This window comes from Lithobates pipiens, unplaced genomic scaffold, assembly GCF_037356315.1.
Source record: "Lithobates pipiens isolate NorthernLeopardFrog02 unplaced genomic scaffold, aLitPip1_a1.2 Scaffold_3, whole genome shotgun sequence".
NCBI classification, from domain to species: Eukaryota; Metazoa; Chordata; class Amphibia; order Anura; family Ranidae; genus Lithobates; species Lithobates pipiens.
The window spans coordinates 126856329-126873285 of NW_027507790.1; the positions used below are offsets into that span (position 1 = coordinate 126856329).

The 16957-nt window shown below is 45.0% G+C and overlaps 1 protein-coding gene across 3 annotated transcripts in view; it reads right to left on the reverse strand.

Annotated features, from left to right (window-relative positions):
• Positions 1-16957, reverse strand: part of YTHDC2 (YTH N6-methyladenosine RNA binding protein C2) — a 274280-nt gene that overhangs the window by 29794 nt on the left and 227529 nt on the right. For 2 of the 3 annotated variants that reach the window (XM_077462265.1, XM_077462266.1), the window contains 4 exons: positions 12342-12516; positions 11288-11491; positions 10730-10912; positions 9616-9710 (listed from right to left, as the gene is read on the reverse strand). In XM_077462265.1, the coding sequence (XP_077318391.1) occupies positions 9630-9710; positions 10730-10912; positions 11288-11491; positions 12342-12516 (643 nt within the window). In that variant the 3' untranslated portion in view covers positions 9616-9629. The remainder of the gene's footprint in view (positions 1-9615; positions 9711-10729; positions 10913-11287; positions 11492-12341; positions 12517-16957) is intronic. The other variant, XM_077462267.1, reaches the window with a different exon arrangement.

Below are 16957 nucleotides of genomic sequence, written 5' to 3' on the forward strand. Positions count from 1 at the left end.
ATACTGTAGCAGAATGGCTCCCCTGGGCGAAGTCCTGTACGGGTAGGTCCTACCCTTTTTTGGCCACCAGAGAGCGTGCGCTGCATGGCAGGGGGACCTGATGCATGTGGCTAGTGGGCACAATAGCCACCGACCACGCACGATCACATGCATGAGCAAATCCCTGTGCTGTCAGAGGAGAGGAGCCATGTCGCTTGTTCCTACTAAGTAGGAAAAACAATATGTCTCCTACTAGTCAATGCTATCCCCAGTTAGTACAGTTAGAACACACTGAGGGAACACACAATTAACCCCTTGATCAGCCCCTAGTGTTAACCCCTTCCCTGCCAGTAACATTTACACAGTAAGTGTATTTTTATAGCACTGATCGCTGTATAAATGGCAACGGTCCCAAAAAAAAAAAAAAAAAAAAAAAGTGTCAAAAGTCTCCGATCTGTCCGTCGCAATACTTCTAAAAATCGAAGATCACTGCCATTACTAGTAAAAAAAATAAAAATAAAAATCAATAATAAAAATGCCATACATCTTTCCCATAGTTTGCATACGCTATAAATTTTGCACAATCTATATACGCTTTTTGCGATTTTTGTACCAAAAATATGTAGAATATATACTGGCCTAAGCTGATGAAGATTTTTTTTTTTTATTAGTTTTTTTTTTTTAATTTGCGCTCTTTTTTGTTTATAGCGCAAAAAAAAGGTGATCAGATACCACCAAAAGAAAGCTCTATTTGTGGGGGGGAAAAAAGACGCAAATTTAATTTTGGTACAGGGAACAACCGCACAATTATCAGTTAAAATGACGCAGTGCCAAATTGTAAAAAGTGCTCTGGTCAGAAAGGGGGGTAAAATCTTCCAGGGCTGAAGTGGTTAATTGAGGCTATAATTGCTTCCTAGCGCCACATATTAAGGAAGGCAGAGCTTAAAACATTTGTTGGCTCAATGAGATGTCACTGTGTTGCGGATTTAATGAATAAAGGCTACCCTACTAAATACTGATAGTACATTAGAATATATTCAGCATGACTGCAGTATTTCCTGCATAAGTTCTTTTGTACTGCATATAACTTGCATTCTTTTGTTTGTATTGAGAATTTAGCATTAAATTATTTGTAAATAAGACATCTAAACATTTGCATTTTGTGCAGAATAACATTTCCTATAAGCCTGCAAAATTGCAAAGCAATAACATTTCAAAAAGTGTCCACAATTTTTGCCACCTCTGTACATATTTTGTGTGTGCAATTAAGGCCCCATTCAAAGCTCCAAAACACTGGATTCTTGCTGCAGCTGTTAAATTAACAGTTCAATTCCTATTGAATGAATCCCATCTATCTGTTGGACCAGAGCCCAGCTTTAGAGTGTTTATAAATGCAATCTTTTTTTTTTTTTTTTTAATGGTTTACCCTCTTCTTGGGTCCCCCTCTGGCTCCTCCTTTCTGGCGAGTGCTCCCATAGTAAGCCGCTTCATGTGGGCTCCCTCTGGAGCCTCGCTGTCTATGTCTATAGTCAAAGACAGCAGGGCTCGGCCCCACTCCTTGTCACTGGCTTTGACTGGCAGGAGCCAATGACCCTCACAGCCTTAGTAAAGCCAGTGTGAACAGAAAGTGAGGGGAGAGAAGATCTGCAGACGTACACAACACTGGATCGAATGGGGGCTCAGGTAAGTGTAATGGAGGAGAAGGGGGGGATACGAATACCTAGACATTTTTTATCCTATTGTAAAGAATGCATTAAGGTAAAAATGTTTAGGTTTTAGAACCACTTTAAAGGAAATCTGTACAAAAAGAAATGTAGGCTGTCACTGCTGACCTACTTTCTGCTTTAGGCTGCCTTTACATTACACTAGTGCATAAATGCTCACAAAACCACATGCATTCACAAAACATGTAAAAATGCCATGCTTGTAGTGCCATTTATTGTAAGTGGTAACCCAAACACTACACGCAAGACATACAATGTTCAAAAAAGATACATTGGCTACTTTGTCGCATCTGTCATGCATAGGACAACTTACTAAAATGAATGGGCTGGGGCGTGACCTGGAACGGCACGGTGTGAGGGGCATAGGTCAGGAGCTCCACTTGAGAACAATCCTTTTTATATAATCCTGTGTCTTGCCTGCTTTTCTTCCACCTACTGTGCACTACCAGGTTTCTCCCTCTGGCTTGCACATCATGTCTCCGATGGCTCAAGGAGATGGGGGGAGATGGCGCCTCCTACCAGTGATCCAGTTAGCGCTGTCACCGCAAAGGTTCTGGAGGCAATATCTAATTGTCAGAGCACCCCAACAAGCAAAATAGAGGCAGTGAAGACTGATATTGACCTCATTAGGCAAGACCTCCAGAAACTGATAGAGCGGGTTACAGAGGGGGAAACCCGGTTCAGCTATGTGGATGATGACCTGCCACCATTGCAGGTTACCACCAAGAGACTCCAACTGTAACTGCACGCTGTGCAGCAAAAAAAAAAAAAAAAACAACATGGACAATAGGCTCTGGCGCTGTAGTCTCAGATTTGTGGGGCTGCCTTAAGAAGCAGAGGGATTGGATTCCCCCCCCCCACCCCCACTTTCTTGAAAACTTGCTTATCACTCCATTTGGCAGGCCTGCATTCTCAGCAACATTTGTGGTGGAGCGGACCCACGGCTTGGCGGTCAAACCTCCGCCACAAAGTGTGCACCCGCGAACGTTTATCGCCAAGTCCCTAATTATAGGGACAGGAACACCATCTTACGCCTTACCAGAGAGAAAGCCAATATCTCCTTTAATAACGGCGAAATAATGGCGTTTCCGTACTTCTCTGTAGAAGTACAAAAAAGACGGGTGCAGTTTACAGAGGTCAAATGTCATCTCTGGATACGGCATATTTCCTACGCAATGCTGTTCTCAGCTAAACTCTGTGTCGTGGGAGAAGAAAAAGCTAATTTCCTTGATGATTCTTAAGCAGTCTTTACCTGGCTGGAGAATTGTGAGGGGCCCGGTCCAGCTCCTGCTTGATCAGCTACATCTTCCCCGGATATACCTTGTCGTTACTGGTCCCTGCTCCATGAATATGGTGGCCAGCTCTTCGGACAACCCCCTTAACATCTCAAGCATTAGCTGGTGTTCGTACGCCAACTCCTTTCCCAAAACTGGCCCTCCATTCATCCTGAACTTTACAGGGCACTTTTCTTTATATCCCCCCTTCTTTTTTTCTATTCATATATACAAGCCCTCTTTTTCCATAACCTTACCCCTCTGCCCCCTTTTCTTCATGTAGACTAGACAGCAACTTTGATATACTCCTTTCATTGCTGCTGCGGTACTTTGTGCATTTCAAGACCCCCCTTCTTTGATGTCTTGTGAACTTTGGCACCTTTTTCTACCCATCCTCATACCTCCTTCCCACACTAGAGATCAAGTACCTTGCACCATTATACGTTTTTCAGCTTCCCTGGTTTTGGGAGTTCTTATAGACTACTTTTTTCCATGTTTTTTTCTTTGTTTGGTTTGTTCTTTTTGTAAAATGAATGGGATGCCATGTATGTGAAGCATGGCAACGCCATAAAAATGCACATTTGCTTGACGTCTGAGAGTCATGTGACATAGTGTGAATGGGGGCCAACAATGCAAATTGGTAATGGTGCTGTACAGCTCCTCTAATCTCAGTAAATATTATACTGTCTGCCACGCTTATCCTGTAATTTTTATGTCTGCAATCGACCAACACTGGAAATAAACTTTACAAATATGTTGATCCAATATGATACTACTATATCATACATGAGGCTCAAATCACAAAGCTTTAAACACAGGGTGTTTAACCTTTGTGCAGCAAGGGCCACTTAAGTGATTTGGTAACCAGCTGTGGGCCACAATGAAATTAAATGGTTCAGAATTTCTAATTGTTTAGTTTGAATAACATAGTGAACATTTTCCTCCTGCAGCCAGTGAATGGCGGTGAGAGGGAGAGGAGGAGAAGCCAGATTTCAGTTGTTGCAGGAGGAAAATGGAGAGAATCGGTTCCTGTACATGCACCCCCAGCACTGCATTCAGGAGTTTTGGTGTGCTTTCAAAAAGCATGCCAAACCCACAGTATAGAATAGAAATATATGGCTCAGTGCAGCTAACCCATAGGTTTGCCATGAGCTGCACTTGCATATTAGTGTGAAAGCAGCCTAAAAACTCAATTTTTTTTCAAAAGTGCTCCTATATGCCCATTGCAAAATTAAGTTGTTTTATTAAACAGGAGGTCGCGAGCCACATCAGAGGGCTCTGCAAGCCACTGAGCATTTGCGTTTGAAAGACTGCTGCGCAAATTCAGTGTGACATAAAATATTGCATCAACTGCCATTTTATTCTCTAGGGTCTCTGGTATAATATATATATAACACGTTAGGGGGGTTCCAAGTAATTTTCTAGCAAAAAATAAAAAATGTTACCTTGCAAGCAATAAGTATTCGAAAAAGGTTTAGTCTTTAAGTGGTCCCTGTCAGACTTTTGTGTTTGCAAGAGATAGTGGTGAGTAGGGAGCAGAGGGCCTGAGCCAGAGGTGGTGGAACTGAGTTCCACCAAGTTCCAGCTGAAAAAAAGCCCTGCTACCAGCACTTAACTAGAGTTGCAGGAGGAAAATGGAGAGTATTGGTTCCTGTATATGACGGCCCACCACGCATCCCGTCCAAGTGTAAAACAGAATTTGATATGAAGGCATGGGGTGGGGGCGGCCATTGCGACCCGATGTTACACCACTGGTTGGGGGGGGGGGGGGGGGTACTGGTGCTGCAAATATAAATAAGCCCTTACTGTTCAGACCCTCCTAGAAGGCTGCTTTCACACCAATGTGCTGTGGTTTACTCACAAAGCATGGGTGCAGCGAAGTGCACCTGAGGCTTTCCTGTGTGTTAGCTGCACTTTGTCATAGACTTGTATTATATCTTGCAGCTAAGGGTGCACTTTCTGAAAGCGCACCAAAACTACTGCATTCAGGAATTTTGGTTTGCTTTCAAAATGTTCCTGTTTATAGCCAGCTCCAATGTTGACATAAACTTGTCAGGCTGCCTGTATTTATTTATTTATTTTTTTCAGCCGTCAGAAGTGAGCAGAGAACTCTCTGCACTTGTTACATAAAATAGGATTTTTTTTGTACTCCCCGTAAAATCCTTTTCTCTGTAATTCACCAACCGACACAGCTCCTCTCTTAGCCATTGGGTTTTTATGCCCACCACTACGAGAATACTAGGCATTACTTATGTAACACTCAGAACATTCCAGTTCTGGCCAAGGGACGGTCCCTTGGGCAACGACCCTCCAGCCCGCCATACAGTCATCAGTATAATGTAAAGAGAAAAAGGAGGGGCGGGTGCTGTGTCGGTTGGTGAATTACAGAGAAAAGGATTTTACGGCGAGTACAAAAAATCCTATTTTCTCTTATATTCACTGACCGAGACAGCTCCTCTCTTAGCCACTGGGACGTCCCCAAGAAGTGCCAAATGAGGGGTGGGAAAACAGCATAGAAAACTTCATCCACCATGGCAAGTGGGAACTAGTGAAACTCTACCCACAAAAAAAACAACAGTGCGTGGAGAAATCCACCACAAAACCAGGGTACCCTCAACAGGAGTGACTACCCACAACCGCACCAAAACTGCAGAATGTAATAAAACAGTGCATTAACTTAACGGTACTCTGTTTATCGAGAAACCAGGAAAAAAAAAAAAAAATATATATATATATATATATATATATATATATATATATTGCTTATTCAATTGCAGCTATATGGCTGCCTGCAAAACTTTGCGGCCAAAACAGGCATCAGCCGATGCACTGACGTCTACCTTGTAGAATTTGGTAAATGTCTGGACAGACAACCAGGTCGCCGCTTTACACACCTGAGCGACAGACGCTTGGTATCGGAAGGCCCAAGCTGTTCCGATTGCCCTTTTGGAGTGGGCCGTGACGGGAAAGGGGGGTACCTGTCCCTTCAAGGCGTAGGCTTGTACTACAATCTGTCTGATCCACCTTGAAATGGTGGCAGACGAGACCGCCATGCCTTTCTTTGGACCAGCCATCGAAACAGACATTGAGTCTGACATCCGAAAGGGAGAAGAGGCAGACAAATACACCTTTAGAGCCCGAACCACGTCCAGAACGTGAAGGGCCACTTCCTTAGGGTGTTTCGGCTTAGGACACAGAGATGGTAATACAATGTCCTCATTGATATGAAAAGCCGAGACCACTTTCGGCAGAAAAGACGGTTGCGGACACAACACCACCTTATCCTTGTGGATAACCAGATAAGACTACTTGCATGACATAGCTGCCAGTTCCGAAACCCTCCTGGCTGATGTGATGGCCACTAGAAAGACCACTTTCTGTGAAAGAGGCAACAGGGGACTCTCCCTATTTTCAAAGGGTGGTTTTTTTGAAGCACCGATAACACCAGGTTCAGATCCCACGGGGGTAACGGTGGACACACCGGGGGGACCACATGTCACGCCCCCTGAACAAAGGTACTCACTAATGAGTGAGACGCCAGGGGTTGCTGAAAAAAAAGAAAGCCAGGGCTGATATTTGCCCCTTAATGGTGCTTAACGCCAATTTCTGGTCTACTCCTTGCTGAAGAAACGGCAGGATCCTGGATATAGAAAAGGAGCGCAGATGCCATCCTTTCTCCCCACACATGGAGATGTAAGCCTTCCAGGTACGATGCTATATCTTCCGAGAAAAAAGCTTTTTGTGCCCTCAACATAGTTGGGATCACAAAGTCCAACAGACCCGGTTCCTCAACACCTGGCTCTCAATAGCCATGCCGTTAAAGCCAGCGATGGTAAAGCAGGATGGAGAATCGGACCTTGAGACAGAAGGTCCTCTGGTAATGGCAGTCGCCATGGGGGGTCCGCCACTGGGTCTGCGTACCAAGGCCGCTGAGGCCAATCTGGGGTGACCAGAATCACTGGGATTCCCTCGACTTCCACTCTGCGGAGCAGACGTGTTAACAGTTTCAGTGGAGGAAAAGCGTAGATCAGCTGGTACTGATCCAACTGAGCCACTAGCACGTCTGGCCAAGGATCTCTTGTCCTGGACATGAATCTCGGCACCTTAAGATTGAGACGGGAGGCCAGAAGATCCATATCTGGTGTGCCCCACCTCAGGCACAGTAACCTGAATTCCACCAGATGCAACGCCAATTCTCCTGGGTCCAGCATCTGGCAACTCAGATAGTCCACCTGCCAGTTCTCCACTCATGGAATGTAAATGGCTGACAGGGCCAGTACATGTCGCTCTGCCCACCGAATTATGTGAGCAACCTCCCGTGTGGAGGCTGAGCTTCTTGTTCCTCCTTGGTGATTGACGTATGCCACAGCCGTGTTGTTGTCTGACTGGATCCTGATCGGACGGCCCTGTAGTCTCATCGACCATGTGGAGAGGCACAGCCTGATCGCTCCGTGCTCGTGCAGATTGATCAGCAACTTGGATTCTTCCGCCGACCAGAGGCCCTGAGCCGACTGAACCCCCGTCACTCCACCCGAGCTGGATAGGCTGGCGTCCATTGTGATCATTGTCCACTTCAGAGGTAGGAACGACTTCCCAGCCTGAAACATCAGGGACCTCAGCCACCAGTACAGGGAATCTCTGACTGGCTCACCTGGATCTGTCGATCCAGGGACAACTTAGATTTGTCCCACTTTGTCAAAATCTCCTTCTGCAGGACTCTGGTGTGGAACTGAGCATATGGTACCGCCTCAAATAGAGGCTACCATGAGTCCCAGGACTCACTTGCAGAAGCAGAGTGACGACCACTTGAGGTTCATCAGCAGTTTTACCGCGGATCTTAGAGTCTGCCGTTTGACTGAAGGGAGAAAAACTCTCGCTTCCCTGGAGTACAGCAGCAGGCCCAGGTACTCCAGACGCTGGGTCGGTACAATCACACAAATTCTCGCAGAGTCTGCATGGTGATCGCCACATCCTCCTCTAATTCTGAGGTGAAGATGCCCTCAGGAGGAGATCGTCTAGGTATCCCACGATCGTGATCCCACGTTGCCGCAGCAACGCTAAAACTGGAGCCAATACCTTGGTAAAGACTCCGGGGGCTGATGCCAGACCAAAAGGAAGAGCCACAAACTGGTATTGGGCTTCCCCGACTGCAAATTGCAGAAACTTTTGATGCCGAAGGCATATGGGTATGTGCAGGTACACATCCTGGATGTCTAAGGATGCCCCCTTGATGAAGTGCAGCGACTAATGAGCGAACTGATTCCATTCTGAACCTCTAAGCTTTTTTACCCCTTCCTTCTTGGGAACTACAAACAGATTTGAGTAGAATCTCTGGAAATGTTCAGATTCTGGAACCAGTACAGGGCTTCCTGGCGTGCCAGGGATACGGGTATGCTGGAGGGGAAGAATCTGTTTGGCGGCCACGACAGAAACCATCTTGTAGCCTGAGGAAATCAGATAGCAGATCCATTAAAAGGTTAGTCGAGAGGACCACCGTGGTCCCGGCAAACTTTCTGTACCCTTTTGCCCAGGCGAACCGGTTGCAATTGCCTGAATTTCTGTCTGCCACCCGAAGGGGATTTAGGACAGTGACAGTCCCACCCTCCTTACTGCTGCTGGCTGAGGGGCTCTTTCCTGCAGGACTCACCACCCTGAGGGGTTCTGCGCTATCCAGCAGGTAGTGCCTATAGTCTGTTGGCTCCAAGGTGCAGAGAAAACAGTGCTGTGTCGGTGGAAGCAGCTGCAAATGGCGCTAAAACCGCTCTAAAGTGTGCTCAGGCTTCAAGAAAATGGCCGCCCAATGTCCAGCGCAAGGAGATAAAACACAGGAGCACATGCCACCGCTGAGGAACACTGAAAATGGCCGCCGGTGTCCTGTATAGGGACAATGACAAGGAAAATGGCCGCCAAAGCCCAGGAGAGCATGCTTTCCCTTGCCCACACCTAAGATGGCCACCGAATGCCAGAGCCATGAAGGAAAGGGAGAAACAATGGCGATGAGTACAGCGCTGCACAGGACACCAGCATAGCCTCACAGACACTTTCCAAGGACATGAAAAAACAGGTCCTGCCAGTTGTCACTGGCAGGACTCAGCCAGCCAGCCAGTGACAACCCTCCCCCCCCCCAGATGAGAGCCCCTGCACAGACACACACACACCGCTCAGCAGCATCCCCCCCGGGGGGGGGGGGGGGGGGAGGGACAGGGAGAGAAGAGAGGGAGGTGAGGAACTGGAAAGTTCTGAGTGTTTCATAACAAGTAATGCCTAGTATTCTCCTAGTGGTGGGCATAACAACCCAATGGCTAAAAGAGGAGCTGTGTTGGTCGGTGAATATAAGAGAAAACAGCATTTTCCCATTCCAAGATCAGGAGGGGGTAGAATCGATTCTTTAACGGTTAACCATGCAGCTCTATTTTAGCCATGGGGAGATTATTTTCAAATCTCATTTAACTCATCTGAAAATAGCATTCACGTATTTATTTTTAAAAATAAAGATGTCTATCCCAGTGTGTTAGCTTTGTGGAGTTAACATAGGATATCAAACTGCAAAATATATCAGCATTCTGAGACACACAAAATAAAAACTTTTTTTTGTACAAGATTTATATAGACAGACACTTCATAACATAAAATAGTACCTGAGGTTAGGCTGTTAGTGAAAAATACTTTTGTCTCCCAAAGGAACTCTGTCCCAAAGCAGCAACAACTGTTCCCCTATTTGAGGCTCCAACTCCTAAAAAACATAACATGGCAAAAATAAAAATTTGCTAGACTATCAGTACTAAATAATGAGGAAACTCCTTATGCATCAGCTACAGAACCATGTCACAATTCAAAACCAATGAGTAAAAAGTACTATTTATGCAGTCCAAGGAATAAAGCATCTTTAAGTTAAAGCAAGCCTAAATTCTAGGCAAAGAAACAGGTTCTCTTTTTATTATAGGCACCATAGGTAGGCAGAAGGCACTGCCAATGTACCCAAAAATTATTGTTAAAGTTTGAAGGTTGAAAGTCGAACATATGCCCAGTGTCTGGCAACTGGTTGTTTAGGAACCCAGCACTACATTATGCTAATTGCTTCTTTTTTCTCTCTTCCTTTTTACTCATTGCCTGTCCCCCCAATTGTTTAAATCTATCTTTCAATTAACTACTATCCTGTAATAACGACTATTTTTAGCATGTATTGTGACTTTACCTCTTCTTGTTTTTAACTCAGATGGGATTAAGAGGAATATCTTTATGACAAAAGATGGCACTTGATAAAATAGAATGTGTTTGATTCTTTAAAAGTTTATTAATTAAACTGGTCTCTCCTTATCTGCTCCTCCTTATCTTTACAACTAAGCCCACACTTGTGGATGAAACACTTCAGAGACGGCACTAGTTTGAATTGTTTTTCAGAGTGCAGCCAGTCTTTTCATTTGGATTTGTGAAGTGGACAAGCCCCTGCTCACTTTCAGCACAAAAAGTTCCATTGGTGTGACCCAACTTAGGGTTTGGGGGCTGCATACCCCTTATATCTGCCATGGAAAATCTGGGAGATCTGAAGTGCAATGATGGATAGTAATGCCCATCTAGGAAACAGCCCACATAAAGTGATCCTGTTGCATTGACTGGAATGAGCAAAGTACTGCTAGGTTTTAAAATATATTAATGTTAGAAATAAGTCTACAGTTTAGTAAACATACATGTTATCTTACAGATAATACTTGCTGTGTTCTACTAACTGGATAACAAGAGCTATACCGTTACCTGTCCATCACGACTGATCTGCACCTTCTTATTGTCATTCCATGGGTTCAGCAAATGGTGAGCATACTGAAAAGGCAAGTTTTCCCTTCGTATCCATTCCACTTTAAAGACTCCCCCAAGACTTGTGGACCCCCACTCCTGGCTCTTTTCACGGCCAATCTCTGAAAGCATTCTTGCAAATCCCTGCAAGAAAATAAAAGTTAAAAAGGGACAAATCCATGAAATTAGATATACATATTCACAAATACCTCCATGTCCTTTATGAAAGAATATTCTCTATACAATTTGTGTTTTTTTTACATACCACAATTAAACATATTGAATCTCTGAGGAAGACAGTGGTGGTCTGGATGTGGCCCAACTTCAGAGGTTGCACTGACAGTGACCCCAAAAGTGGAGATTCAAGTCTGTTCTGTGCAATACCATTGCACACAGCAGGTAAGTATAAGGCGCTTGTTTTTTTAATAAAAGCACAGAAAACTCCAACATGCTAGTTTTGAATGGTATGAATGGGTGTGCATGTGTTGCCTATGGACATTTCACTATACATATACCAACCTGAAAATGTCCAGATCCCTGAACAGAAAATACCAGATACACCGCACTGCTCTCCCAGAATGCTCTGTTCAGCTTGCGCTCATTACTTGGGGTGGTGGACCAAATTCCCTTCTGTTGGGAGATCTCAAGATTCCTCAGGTTGCTGCTCTTCATTATAAAGTAACGCACTGATAAATTTGGACGCGATGAAGGAGACTTTGAAGACTGGAATACATTATAAAATAATAAATATTCTTTTGAACATGTAATGGCTATTGGCATACACCAGGTCCAACTCTTTTTTTTAATTAGAAGCAAAATCTTCACCAGTTTCTATTTCACTCTGAAAAAGGTTTAGCCGTGCATACCACACATGCCCATTTCCTGCCTCATTTAAAGGGACAGGAAGTGTAGATAATTCCTGAATGTGTCTATGATCTTTCATTTTATTTCATTGATGAACAAACCCTGCATGAACCATAACTGGAATATTTGATGTCAATGTTCTCGATCCAGTTTTCATTCTTGCTTTCAAAAGTTAAAATTAAATTCCAGTTCAGGTCTCATTGTCCGATAAAAAAGAAAAACCCAACAAAAATTTAAACAAAAGTATATCTTACACAAAAAAAAAAAAACACTAGCTACAGTTTCACGTTAAGGCATCCCACATTATTATTTTACTTGACACTTTTTAGTTAGCATGTCACAAAATGACACTTCATTCAATCTTGTAAAGCGTTGTGCCGCGTAAAAATGCATACATGCTGCATTTTTTTGCAGTGCTCACCAACACACCTGTATGGTTTGAACAGGGCACATAGAAAACAATTGATTTTTCTGTGTCTTTATTAATGCTGATTAACACAGCTTCAGCACAACTGGAGTGAACACACCCTAATAAGCTTACAGCTCGGGTGTTTACAGCTCGGGTGATTTAAATTTACATGGTAGGACACATGATGTACCTACTAAACAAAAATTGGATAAATACAACTATAATTATGTCAACAATACTGTCTGTGCTAGCCCTCAGAATACAGCCTGGCAGAGATCTACAGATTGCTCAGCCCCTTACCTTTACAGACGAGGGTGAGGACGGGCTTGTACAGGGACTGGTGAAGCTAATGCTTTCAAGTAACTTCCCCAACATCTGCTCCGATTTATCTTCATGGTGTTCTGGGTGTAAACCCACTTTCTCTTCATTTTTAGCCTGCAGAGTTAACCCTGGAGGAGGAGACTTCACATTTGTTCTACAAAATAAAAAATAAAAAAATGGCTGCAAAAATCTATGAATAGGATGAAAACAGAATGGAAAAACCTAGTTCAGAAAACTTGTGCTCAAACATGCACTGGACAAATCACAGCTAGACTATGATTGGTGCCTAGAGGCAACATCTCTTATCAGATAGGGTAACTACTCAAAAGCAGCATTTCATTTACAGACACTCAACATGCAGTAAAACTCTAAAGTTCAATAGGAGGAGAGGGGCTTTGATATTTCCTAAAGCAGGTGTGAAGCTCTAGGCATAGATATCTTCCCAACAGTATTCCAGAGTACTATAGGAAATGATTAGGAGATTTAACTCATCCACCTCTTAAGGACACACAGCAGTGTGGTGGGTTCTCTTCTTTGGTACTGTATTTTTCGCAACCATAAGACGCACCTAACCATAAGACGCACCTGACCATAAGACGCACCTAGGTTTTAGAGGAGGAAAACAAGGAAAAAAAATATTCTGAACCAAAAGGTGTCCCAAAATATTTAGTATTATGCTACTACTATAGGTGGGGAGACAGTAATACCACCCCCTATCAAATCAGCTCAGCTACACTATATCTGGGTGGTGGTGGTGGACACAGTAACCTCCCCCCTTCCCAGATAAGCTCAGGTGACAGGGCAGACATAAATACCCCTTCAGCCTATTCTATCACAACAGCTCAGGGGACTGGGCAGTGGATACTGTAATGTTTACGCAGAATCACTGTGACCCTTAAACCCTTTCTCCTGATGCATGCTGGGGGAGGGGCTGTACCAGGAAGTCATGCACAGTGTGTGTGGGACTGGAAGCAGCAGTATGTTACTTAGAGGGAGATCTGTTGTATAGTACTCCTCCATCTAAGAATGTACATTGCTTTCTGAGTAAAACCCTTCCCTGGTTAAGAAGTGCATCCAGCCTGTGTGTAACTTGCTGAGCAGACACTGGCAGCATTGCTAGCAACACCCTGAGAGACCCTGTGTCAAAGGGACATAACAGATACCATGCCAGCCAACACCTCCCACCCCTTTATCACCAGCTCATCTCAGGCAGTGGAGGACACTGCTGCCATTACATTCCATAACCCCCCTCTGGCTGGCCGGCTTGCTGGCTTCGCACTATAATACGCAGGGACATTTTGCCCTATTTTTTTTGGGGGGGGGGGTTGCGTCTTATGGTGCTAAAAATACGGTAATTTCCCAGTGGTGGGCAGTTTTGCTGATGCAAGGTGCAGCCTTGACAGGACAACATCAGCGTGACTCTCTTCATCGGTATACAAGAGTACAGGGTGCTGCAGTGCTCTCCATCCCCTTGCAAGGAGGAAACAGGGCCATTATGCCTGCACGCTCAGTCTCTGTCTTCTGGGTTGAATGACTCTGGGCAGGACTGGATTTAAGGTATTGCTACTGCAATTTTTTTAAACCTACAGCAAGGCATGTAAAAAAATACTTAGCCTGAAGCAGGGCAATAAATACAACACTTATATTTAAAAAAAATATATTAATTTTTTTAACCACTTGAGATCCGCGCTATAGCCAAATGACGGCTACAGCGCGGATCTCCTTTTCCAGGACGACGTCAATAGACGTTGTCCCGTGCACAAGCGCCCTGCACGCCCCCCCTGAGGGGCGCGCGCGCTCTGTGATCGGCGAGTCTACGAGACTCGCCTGATCACCGATCCGTGCAAGGGGTCGACCCCGACCCCTTATCACGTGATCAGCTGTCAGCCAATGACAGCTGATCATGTGATATAACGGAGCCGGTAATCGGCTATTATTCCTCCTCGCGCTGACAGCGCGAGGAGAAAAAAAAAAAAGCCGATCGCCGGCGGCCGTGATCGCGACATCAGTCCCGATCATGGCCAGCCCTGTTAGTGACCACCTGCCCCCTGTCAGTGCCCACCTGCCCCCTGCCAGTGCCACAATAGAAAAAATAAAGGGCCCCCCGTCAGTGCCACCTAGCAGTGCCCATAGTGCCACCCAGCAGTGCCCACAGTGCCACCCAGCAGTGCCAACCAGCAGTGCCCACAGTGCCACCCAGCAGTGCCCACAATCTGCCTCAACATAGGTGCTGCACCCCAGTGCCACATATCCGTGCCCATCAGTGTCATCTACCAGTGCCCAGCAGTGCCGCCCATCAGTGCCCAGCAGTGCCACCTATCAGAGCCACCTATCAGTGCCCATAAGTCCAATCTACCAGTGGTACCTATCAGTGCCCATCCGTGCCACCCTATCTGTGCCACCCATCCATGTCACCTTATCTGTGCCCATCAGTGCCCACCAGTGCAGCCCATCAGTGCCCACCAATGCAGCCCATCAGTGCCCACCAATGCAGCCCATCAGTGCCCACCAATGCAGCCCATCAGTGCCCACCAATGCAGCCCATCAGTGCCCACCAGTGCAGCCCATCAGTGCCCACCAGTGCAGCCCATCAGTGCCCACCAGTGCAGCCCATCAGTGCCCACCAGTGCAGCCCATCAGTGCAGCCCATCAGTGCCCACCAGTGCAGCCCATCAGTGCCCACCAGTGCAGCCCATCAGTGCTGCCTCATCAGCGCACTTCAATGAAGGAGAAAAATTACCCGTTTGCAAAATTTTATAACAAACTATTAAACATGATTTTTTTTTGCATCTTTTTTTGTTTGTTTAGCAAAAAATAAAACTCCTAGCTGTAATTAAACACCACCAAAAGAAAGCTCTATTTGTGGGAAAAAAAATGATAAAAATGTCATTTGGGTACAGTGTTGTATGCCCACGCAATTGTCATTCAAAGTGCATCAGCGCTAAAAGCTGAAAATTGGTCTGGGACTGAGGGGGGTTTAAGTGCCCAGTAAGCAAGTGGTTAAGCAATGAACTGTGTAGGACTGCTGCACAGAACTAACCACCACTACAGATCACCATAGAATGGAAAATCTATCTCATCAGTGATTTGCAAAGCGGTGAAAAATAGTATGTTTGGTTTAACTGTAAAATCCTTTTACATTACATGACACATTATTTCATATAGATGACTTCTTAGATTATGCTGCCACTTTCAGGGGAATGGACGCTGGCCAAAAAAAAAAAAAAGACAGTTATCACTGTCCAAGCATAACCCATGCTCCCGGAATCAGCTGTTGAGGACTGAGAAACTTCGCCTGCCAATTTTGCATGTTGGGAATGTGCATGGCGTAGAGCAGTGGTTCTCAGCCTCAGTCCTCAAGTACATCCAATGGGCCATGTTTTGGGAACTTCCCTTAGATAAAATAGCTCTCATCAATACCATATCATTGATATTAATTTAAAGCAGTTGTGCAAAGTAAAGGAAAACCTGAAAACATGGTCCATTGGGAGTACTTGAGGACTGAGGTTGAAAACCACTGTGTAGAGGACCAGAATATCAAGTTCTGCCTAAGGTAAGATCAAGTTTGCTTCTATCTGGCGTGACTACTTGTTTGTTCTTGAATGTTGGTGTATGCCACAGCTGGGGTATTGATCGACTGCACCCTTACAGAGACCCCACAGGTGTACAGACCAGTGTGAGAGAGCAAGTTGAATTGCCCAAAGTTCCAAGATGTTAATCTGCAACTTCAACTCCTCTGATGACCATGTACCCCATCCCCGTTCCCCATCATTCTCCAGAACACCTCTCCCCAGCCAAACAGACTGGCATCTGCCATCAAGATGATTGTTCATTAGAAGGAAGGATTTCCCAGTGTCCAGCATTTGTGTAGATACCCACCATTCTAGAGATAACCTGGTCTTGGGAGTCAGATGCATTGACAGATTCAAGGACTCCTGACGTTTGTACCGTAACAAATTACCAAGCTCAAAAGATTTAGAGTGAAACTTGGCATTGCATGCGGCTATCTTCCCCTGTACATACATGAATTTCTGTACCTTCAGGAACTTAAGACCCGTGATTGTCCAGAACAGGCCAAACTTCTCCATTTGGCTTGGGAATGGTAGTCAGGTTGAAATTGAAGCTGTGTTACCTCTCCAGTATGGGTGCGAAAACTCCTGGGGACAGCAGCCTTTCTAAAGCTGCAAAGAAAACAACTTTTTTATGGTTCCAAAAATACCCAAGCACAAAGCGTAGAGGGGGAAAAGCAGTGAAACTCCAGCTTGTAGCCTCTGGACACTACAGTGAACACCCAGTCATCTTCCTGAGTTCTTGTTGGTTGTGAAACTATATCTGAATTCCGAAGGCTTCGCTAATCTCTGACCTGTCACCTTTGCCTTTTTTTTTTTTTTTTTTTTTTTTTTTAGGGGGAAAGGGAGTACTTTTCCCCACAGTCAACTTATGGATGAAGGCGTTTTGAGATGGTCTATACAAGTATTTGCCCTCAAGGAGTAGCTACACGATTTGTTTCTTGCAGAGAAGTTCTGATGACCAGCACTTGAGCTCTAGCATACTTCTCATGTGAAAAGACATGGTGCCCACTGCTGTATGGCATT